Genomic DNA, 10,000 nt, shown 5'->3' on the forward strand with positions numbered 1-10,000 from the left:
GGTAGAGGGAGTAGCCAGTGCTAGCAGGACATGCTATGTGTGGTCGCCAGGAAAGAAAAGATCTGAGATGCGCCTACATGGTTCGGTATGGGTAGATTACGTCACAATTTTGTATCGTTTGAGAATGTTTTTTTTTTTTTGTTATCTTACATCATTCACAAAAATATAATATATGATTTGATGAAAGAAATGGTGAGATAAGATACTGTTGGACATTCATACGAAACAGAATTTCTGAATAACACATCAGTATTGGTGACCACACATACATGCCTTTAATAACACCTTTTGAATTGTACCATATAATAGGCCATGTTTTCAGAAGTTGAGATCTTAGACATGCCTTAAAGGATAATTATAGGACATAAACAACCTCAACATAAGGGTCTATTTTCATAGATTTTCATGTATTTTCCCTCGTTTTCACAGTGTGATTATAAGTGCATGTCACCCATGCATTCATATTTGTATGAGAATGTTGCTTGGTTGCTTACATTATGTCGAGGACTGCCAAGGTTCAGCCATCTATTCACAGGAATTTCATATATAAAAAACACATTTATAACAAGGGGAAAACGAACATCCCTGCCTGTTTAAATGATCCTCCATCTCAACAAGTAATGTAACACTTCAAAATTAATGTCATCATCTTGAATGCTCCAACTTGTGTCAACACGGCCGTTGAATAATCATTTATTACAGAAGAAACATCAAGTCTTTTTTACATACAGAGGACACGTACGAGAGGTCTACATAGCAGATACACAGTTTCCAGTGATGTTAAAATTTGAATCTAATGTATAAATGACATCAATATAAGATGCTACACCAATAATCACCCTGAAGTCTGTGTGCTATTAAGGTTTCTTCTCCGTTAAAATTAATAACAAACAGACTTATATACAGTCATTCACCTTCACAAACACCGACATACATACTCGTCACTTTATGTACAAAATGAACCATAAAAGAACAAGCGAGTCTCAGAGGAAAGGGAGTTGTACTAGTGTTAAATCAATCCCAAGGAGCGTAAGATGCTGTTGCAGAGTACTCGAACCTCCTGCGGAACGAACCAGTCACCGCGAGTCTGCCCGCTCGCAGAAAGGGGAACAAGAGCAGCTCGTGATGCGTCGGTCGGTTCGGTGAAGCCTGGTTCTGGTTCCGAGGGGGGGGGGGAGGCGAGACTCGGAGGCTGAGCTCTACACTATCGTTTCACTCGGGTACTTCGAAATCAAGAAACGAGGAAATTAAACATAACGTCTCTTCTTTTTTTTTCGTAACTCAATTATAAATCTAATTTTCCGTTAAAGTCTTTGCAAGTAATCTTTGGTATAATAACAAAAACAATATTGAAAGGAAAGCAGAGAATTCTCTGTTGCCCTCGTCTTTGGATGCCACTAATATCCCATGTGAGTTCTTTTATATATATATACATCTCACACCCACAGGAATAAATCTAAAGAAAAAAAAATCCCTTTTGTGAAACATCTCACGTCGTTTAGATATGTACATTTAAAATCCTGTAGCGAAAGGACAAACATGAAATAACTACATAAAAAATATTCTTTGTCTCACCAGCAATAATTACCACCGTCCTTTGTGACGTCGGATTCATATATGTAATCAGCCATTGCATGGAAATCTATATACACACGCACACACACACGCATCATCATCAGGTCTGGTCATATATCAGGAAGAGAGTCCATCTCCTTGCAATTGCGTCTTTGTTGACGACGCCTGGTTAGCTCCGAGGCGCGACCCCGAGTGAGTGCCTGCGCTTCCCTCCACATGCCGGGAACACCATGAACCAGATCGGCTTTTGTTTTATGTGCCATTCCACGCACTTTGCATGCTCTTTGGTCGATTCTCCACCCACAGTTAATGCATTCTATTCTTTCCTTTACTCTAACTTGACTTAAAATGTTCAAGATTTTTTTTTTCTTTTGGTAAATAGTTTACTGGAATGTATATTCTGACTAGATTTGTTTTTTTCTTATTATTATTCGTGATGACTTTTTGTTAATTTTGTGAAGCCTTTTTTATCTTATTGTTAGTTCAGTGGACATGTGCTCTCCCAATTGCACTAAATGTAATGATTTCCTTTATCTTTGTCCCGAATAAGACATTCATAGTACAAAAGTGATGGTCTTACAGTAAACAATTAAAATAGTGTTTTTGTTTAACGAATTAGATTATTTTTTAAATGAATTTTATCTTATTCATTCGTTATTTGAAACTGTCGATTTTGAACCTACAGGAATATTTCAAAACTGCACATATAAAGTCCCCACATCCTATATATATATCTAAGTCTGAAGATTATTTTTTTGTGAACTGAAATTTTGATTAAGCACTCATACTTACATTTATATTGTACAATATCATTTTAGTGATTCGGTATTTCCCAATGGAATGAAAGAGAAAAAATGAAAAATCTGACTAGTATCATAAATCTTATAGACAGTGATTTCTTTGGCTTTTTTTGCTTTGGTCGGGAAGAGAAAATGGACAAGGGATACATCAGTTACTTTCCCTATCAATTGAGATCATGATGTCATTTGGAATAAGATCATCTAAGACTATTACAGAGATAGTAGTCAAATGCAAGCCCTCCGTCATAAAGAAAAATATATACACATATCTTGATTATTACATATGAAGATCCTACCAAAAGCAAGTGTTATTTTTTTCCCTTTCTGAATGAAACGACACAAAAAGAGAAAAACGCAATATGAAAAAAAAAAAACAAAAAACGTTTGATTTTCAGCTGTAAAATGGAGTGAATTAAAAACGTTTTGAAAGTAACGAAATTCACATGGAATGAAGATGAATAGTCACAATACCACAGCATCAGATGAAGAATTAGCACTTCTTATATGCAGGCATATGCCAAGAAGGGGGTGAGGTCTTAGCAGGGGAGACTGTGACATGTCTGCTTGTTTAACATCGTGGGCGAACGAACTCGTCCTCCGGGGCGTGAGAGAGAGTGAGTGAGAGAGAGCTAGTACTGAGGATGGTGTTCCTGTTGCATGTCGCCCAGCCACGAGTCCGGCGAGGGGGGGAACTCGGGGTAGCTGGGGTTCGAGCCGTTCGAACTGAGGTCGCTGGCAGGACCACCCGCCATCACGCTCACGCTTCCGCTGGCGGCCGCGGAGGCTGCGGCGGCTGCGGCGGCGGCTGCGGCGGCGGCTGCTGTAAGAGTAGGGATGTTGAGTGATATTGGCCTCTGGCTTTTCGTAGCAGACTGATTATGGTTAAAACAACCGACCTATATTGAGCATGAAATTTGGGTAAAAGTACATTCGGCTTTCGCAATCGAACCAAGTCCTGTAAATCACACACCAATAAAACAGAAGAAAAAACAAGGAAAATAGATCAGCAAAACTTCAATCTACGTCTGAACCAAGCTTGGAAAAAGACAAAAATATACAAAATAAATAAATAAATAACGCAGCAGCAACACTCAGACCTAACGACTTAATCTATCAAGCAAGACCTTCTGCAAGCAAGCAAGCGACTCTGAACTTACTCATGGGCGTCTGGTAGGGCGGTAAGGGCTCCGAGTAGGGGAATGGGGCGGCCATAGGGTGGGGGGGGACGGGGCCACTGGGGGAGTGCCCTCCTCCTCCGGCCATGTACGGGGGGGTGCCGGCTCCTGCGAGGGAAAGAACGCGGGTTTTTATAAAGATTTTCTGGCTATGTTTGTTCTGTACTCGTGAAGGTGAATGTGATCTAATTTTGACGTTTGAGATGGAGAGAGGAGGAGAGAAAGAGAAGTGGAGTGAAAGGGAGTATATGAGAGAAAGAGTGTATGTGTGAGAGAGAGAAAAGAGAGAGAGAGAGAGAGAAAGAGAGAGAGAGAGAGAGAGAGAGAGAGAGAGAGAGAGAGAGAGAGAGAGAGAGAGAGAGAGAGAGAGAGAGAAGAGAGAGAGAGAGAGAAGAGAGAGAGAGAAGGGAGAGAGAGAGAGAGAGAGAGAGAGAGAGAGAGAGAGAGAGAGAGAGAGAGAGAGAGAGAGAGAGAGAGAGAGAGAGAGAGAGAGAAAAGAGAAGAGAGAGAGAGAGAGAGAGAGAGAGAGAGAATGAGAGAGAGAGAGAGAGAGAGAGAGAGAGAGAAGGGGGAGAACGAGAGAGAGTGAGAGAGAAAGTGAAAGAGAGAGAGAGAGAGAGAGAGAGAGAGAAAGAGAGAGAGAGAGAGAGAGAGAGAGAGAGAGAGAAAGAGAGAGAGAGATTTAGAGTAACAGGGAGTATATGAGATAGATAGATAGAAAGATAGATGTATATGAGAGAGAGAGAGCGAGAGAGAGCTCCCCCGCCTCACGCCTTCCCCGACCTCCCCCCCCGCCCCCGCCAACTTCCCCGCTCCCCCGCGCTCCACCTAACTCCTACCCCTCTGACCATCCCTCCCCCATACCGCCCACCAGTCCCCCAGCCCCCCCCCCCCCCACCAACCCCCACCCCCACCGCGACGCCACCCACTCCACCTCCTACACCCCCCGATCCCGCCCCCCCGGTTGCGTGCCATTCGCGTATTATCCTAAGTCTATGCGGGTGCTCTCACGTCTCGCTCACCCCTCACTACCCTTCGTCCGCCTCTCTCCCACTCTCGCCTCTCCTCCGCTCTCTCTCTCTCTCGCTCTCGCTGCCTCTCTGCTCTCTCCGGCGCTCTTCTCTTCTCTCCGCGTCCTCTCTCTCTCGACCCCTTCCGACCACCATCACGCTACTCACTCACTCTACGCAAACGCGACCCCCCTTCATACACATCTACTCTCGCTCACTCCCTCGCACCGCTCGCTCTCGGTCGCTCTCTCCCTCCCGCAGGCTCTACTTTCGCTCTCTCTTACTTCTCGCTCTCGTTCTCCGCTCTCTTCCTCTTCTCTCTCTCTCTCTCTTTCTCGTCTCTGTTCGCCCCTCGCTCTCGCCATATTGCAACCAGTAAACTTCGGACGGATGGTAAAAGGTTTCATACAAAAAAGAAAAAAAATCCCAGACGCCACAGTACACTCAAGTAACTTGGTAACTTCAAAGAATTCAGAACTTCCAAGTAACTCAATAACCTCAAAGTAACTCAGAAATTCCAACTAAGTAACCTCAAAGTAATATAAAAAATATATAACTCAGAATCCTCTAAGAAACCCAGCAACCTCAAAGCAACTAAGAAACCTCAGAACAACTCAGAATCCTCAAAGCAACTAAGAAATCTCAAAGCAAATCAGAATCCTCAAATCAACTTAGAATCCTCAAAAAACAAACAAAGAAACCTCAAAGCAGCTAAGAAACCTCATAGCAACTCAGAATCCTCAAAGCAACTAAGAAATCTCAAAGCAAATCAGAATCCTCAAAGTAACTCAAAAATCTTCAACGCGACTCAAAGAAACTCTAGCAACTCACCATGGATGAACGGGTGGTGTGGGGGGCCGGGGTGGGGAGGGCCTAGGTGGGGGCTCATGGCCGTCTGTCCAGGCTCCAGGTCCAGGGGGGGTCCTGGGGTGCGGTACCCGTCGGGCATGTCCAGAATCATGTCATCATCTGTCAGGGTACGAGAGGGAGATGTGTGGTTAAGACCCATCGCTCGCCGGCTGTTTATGAGCTGCTGTTGGCTGGTGCTTTGTTTTCGGGGGAAGTTTTGTGTTTTAGAGGGAAAGAAAAGATAGGAGAAGGAGAGAAAGAGAGAGTGAGTGAGTGTGTGAGTACGTGAGTAAAAGAGAGAGAGAGAGAGAGAGAGAGAGAGAGAGAGAGAGAGAGAGAGAGAGAGAGAGAGAGAGAGAGAGAATGTGTGTGTGTGTGTGTGTGTGTGTATGTGTGTGTGTGTGTGTGTGTGTGTGTGTGTGTGTTAGTGAATACATATACTCACACACCAACTTCCGACTTCCCTCTATCTCTCATTCTCTCTCTCTCTCTCTCTCTCCTCTCGTCTCTCCCTCGTCCCTTATCTCTCTCCATCCAAGCCTCCTCCTCTCTGCTCATCTCTCTCCTCCCTCTCTCTCTCTCTCTCTCTCTCGTTTTCATCTCTCCCCTCCCCTCTCGTCATCCTTTCACTCCACACAAATTCATCTCTGATCTCAACCCATCCACTCCCACGATCTCTCTCCAACTCCTCCTCGTCCCACCCCTCTCTGCCCTCCTCACTCACTCTCTCCTCTCTCTCTCTCATCACTCCTCCCTTCGCTCTCTCACACCTTCCACTCTTCTCCTCATTCTCCGATTTACCTCTCACGCCTCTCCTCTGTCCTCTCCCTCTCTCTGTCTCATTCGAGTCTCTCCTCTCTCTCGCTCTCCTCTCGCCTTCTCTCTCCCTCCTCCCTACCTCTATTCACTCATTCTCCTCTCTCTCCTCTCGATCCTCTACGCTCGCTCTTCCTCCTTCTCTCTCCGCTCTCTCTCTCTCGCTCCCTCTCTCTCTCTCTCTCTTCTTTCCTATCTCCTTCTCTCTCTCCCTCACTCTCTCTTCTCTTCCCTCCTCCCTCTCTCTCTCTCTCTCACTCTCTCCTCCTTCTCCCACGCCCTCGCTTCTCACATCTCGATCCCTCCTCTCTCCTCATCGCTTTCACTCTCTTCTCTCTCTCTCTTCATCTCACTCCATCCGTCTTCAGCGTCTTCTTCCTCCACGCTCTCCCATCTTCCTACATCTCCGTCGGCTCTCTCTCTCTCTCTCCCGGGTATCCGTTTTCTCCTCCGCCTACAGTCACATCTCCTCTCATCCAATCTCTAAGCTTTCTCCCTCTCATCTCTGCCTTCGCCTTCATCCTCTCTCTCCTTCCCCTCCTCTTCATACTTATAGACTCTCTGGTTCTCTTCCCATCCACTCATCCTCGACGCGCTCTCGCTTCATTCGTACTCCAGTCCCCATTCCCTCTCGCTATTAACCCAAAACCTTTCCATCCTAAACCTCCCTCGCTCAATCTCCGATCTCTCCACCATTGTTCCTCTCTCTCTTCGCCGCTCCTAACTCGATCCTTCTCGCTCATACTACATCCGCCACTCCACCCTCATGAACCTCTCTCACCCTCTCAGTCATCACTCTCGTTCTCCTCCCCTCTTCCATCTCTCCTCAATCAAGTCTTCCCCCTCACCCATCTCCTCTTCGCGTACGTCTCTCTTCTATCCGCCCTCCTCTACTCCACCTCCTCCCCCTCCCTCGCTCACTCTCCAGTTCCTCTACCATTCCTATCACTCCTGCTCTTCTCTCTAGTCTCTCTCTCCTCCAATTCTCTTTCTACTCTTCTCTCTCTCACTCCTCTCAAGCCTTCCCTCTCTCCTTTCTTCTGGCACACCTCCTCTCATGAATCATCTCTCACTTCGCGTCTCCTCTCTATAATAATAAATATATATATATATATATATATATATATAACACACACACACACACACACACACATAAACACACACACACACTCGTGCACACACACACACACACCACACACACACACACACACACATATATATATAATAATATATATATATATATATATAATATATATATATATATATGTATAGTATATTATATATATAATATATATATATATATATTATATATATATATATATATATATAATATATATATATATATTAAAATGTATATACACACACACACACACACACACACATACACACTCACACACACACAACGACTACACAACACTCACACCACACACACACAACACATATAACTTGTTATATATATATATATTGATATATATATATAATATATAGAAGAATAATATATGTTATTTTATATTTGATAGATATATATTTATATATATATTTATCTATATAAGATATTTATAATTTATATATATATATGTTATATGTTATAATTAAATATTAATATATAGATATATATGTATACATGCATATATATATACATACATATATATATATATATAATATAATATAATATACATATATATATATATATATATATATTTATATATATATATATATATATATATATATTTATATATAATATATAATATACAATATCTATATATATATAATATATAATATATTATATATATATATATATATATATAATATATAAATAGTATATACATATACGCACACATATGCACAGACACTAACACACACACAAATCGCTATATTTCTAGTGTCTCATTATCCCTGTCCTAATATATTTTTCCACCTCCCTCTTATATACACATAATAAAAGCATTTAGTTTATAATTACACTATATACCTTTAAGCAATCATCATGGGGATGAAATGAAAAAAAAATGCAACTTTTCAAATGGTTCTACAAATGTGTTCAGAAAAGACATACATGTTTATGTTCAAAGGCATTTCCTGTTTCCAAACTGAAATAAGCATTGCATGGCGAGGATTAAAAACATCAATCTAAAAATACAATTTTGAAGGAAATCAAACCGGATTTTATCTACGTAGAATCAAACCAAGTATCATTAAGAGCTGTCAGAGCAATCACATGACATATCGGTGAAGGCCATGCAGTCTTGTGCAGGTCATGCAGATATCATTTAACCATCAGGTTATAATTCACAATTGCATATAGATGATTGTAGACTCTAAACACTAACAAATAATCATATAAGGAACATACAAAATGTTGATTAGAGAGTAAATTTATCATTCATGGAAAGTCCTACTTTAAAGCTACTTCCTTACCCTTTGATTACGTGTAAGTGTAAACAATATGAAACGTACATGCATTGTCTTTCGAATCCGGGCGGCCTTATAGAATGTCATTGTTGTTACTTGATTACGCAAGGATATTATGCACACGTCCTATGTACGTGTGTGCGAATAGAAACAAGATAACGAAGGGAAACACAGGAATATACCGAAGGTCTTTTCGCTATATAGCTTCTTCAGGGCATATTGATTGCAACATAACGAAATATAGCAATTTAGCGAAAAGCCTTTGACATATTCGTGTCTTTTCCTGTGTTTCCCTTCGTTGTTTTGTTTTCAACTTGTTCAGCATGAAAATCCTTTTTCTTTCCTTCTTCCCGTTTTCCCGCGTGCGTGGTTGCGTTTCCCCGGGGTTGCGTAAATTCCTTCCCCTCGAGTTACTTGCGTGCGTTGTGTGAGAGAGCGTGCGTGTGAGTGCGTGCATAGCGGCGACACGTAAGTCAACCAACCGCGAAAAAGGACACAATTAAGAATGACGAAATGATTTGCATAACGTGACGCGGTGCGGCCGAGCGTCAAAACAGCGCCAGCGACGGTTATGACGGAACAGTTTGCGCGCCCATTCAAATGCAGAAGGCATGACAACGCAACAATGGAGGCGTGACGTGCGCGCGCGCTGCAACGTCAGGTAAAGAGAAAAAAAAAATAGATGAAAACGAAATGAAAGCAAATAATTGACAGGAAGCACACCTGGGAGAGGTCATGTCGGGTCAAACTGTCTTGTGTTGGAGAGTCAGAGGTGGCGGAGGGGAGCTCGGGGGAGGCCGAGGAATCGATGCCGACTATTGGCTCGCGAACAATAGGGAGGAGGGGGAGGGAGGGGGCGAGGAGGGAGGGAGGGAGGGAGGGAGGGAGGAAGGGAGGGAGGTGAGGGTGGAGGGAAGAAAAGAAAAGAGAAAGAGAGGAGAGAAAGAAAGGGAGAAGGAGAGGGAGAGGGAGAGAGGGAGAGGGAGAGGGAGAGAGAGAGAGAGAGAGAGAGAGAGAGAGAGAGAGAGAGAGAGAGAGAGAGAGAGAGAGAGAGAGAGAGAGAGAGAGAGAGAGAGAGAGAGAGAGAGAGAGAAGAGCGAGAGAGAAGAGAGAGAGAGAGGAGTGAGGAGAGAAGAGGGGAGAAAAAAAAAAGGGGGGGAGGGGGGGAAAAGGGGTTAGCGAGAAGAGGGATACATGCAAGAGGAGGGGTATAATCAGTAGAGAAGAGAGAAGAGAAAAAAGAAGAGAGAAGAGAGAAGAGAGAAGAGAGAAGAGAGAAGAGAGAAGAGAGAAGAGAGAAGAGAGAAGAGAGAAGAGAGAAGAGAGAAGAGAGAAGAGAGAAGAGAGAAGAGAGAAGAGAGAA

At 43.0% G+C, this 10,000-nt stretch overlaps 1 protein-coding gene across 7 annotated transcripts in view; it reads right to left on the reverse strand.

Annotated features, from left to right (window-relative positions):
• Window positions 1-125: 125 nt before the first annotated feature.
• Window positions 126-10,000, reverse strand: part of LOC122246603 (LIM/homeobox protein Lhx3) — a 164,159-nt gene continuing 154,284 nt past the window's right edge. For 5 of the 7 annotated variants that reach the window (XM_086540028.1, XM_086540026.1, XM_086540027.1 and 2 more), the window contains exons 6-8: window positions 5,392-5,529; window positions 3,533-3,658; window positions 134-3,195 (exon numbers count right to left, since the gene is read on the reverse strand). In XM_086540028.1, coding sequence (XP_086396154.1) covers window positions 3,005-3,195; window positions 3,533-3,658; window positions 5,392-5,529 — 455 coding nt within the window. In that variant the 3' untranslated portion in view covers window positions 134-3,004. Of the gene's footprint in view, window positions 3,196-3,532; window positions 3,659-5,391; window positions 5,530-10,000 lie in introns of all 7 variants that reach the window. The other 2 variants (XM_086540030.1, XM_086540029.1) reach the window with 1 other exon arrangement.

The sequence above is a fragment of the Penaeus japonicus genome, unplaced genomic scaffold, assembly GCF_977035675.1.
Source record: "Penaeus japonicus unplaced genomic scaffold, GWHDUDI00000001_assembly GWHDUDI00000009, whole genome shotgun sequence".
In the NCBI taxonomy this organism is placed as follows: Eukaryota; Metazoa; Arthropoda; class Malacostraca; order Decapoda; family Penaeidae; genus Penaeus; species Penaeus japonicus.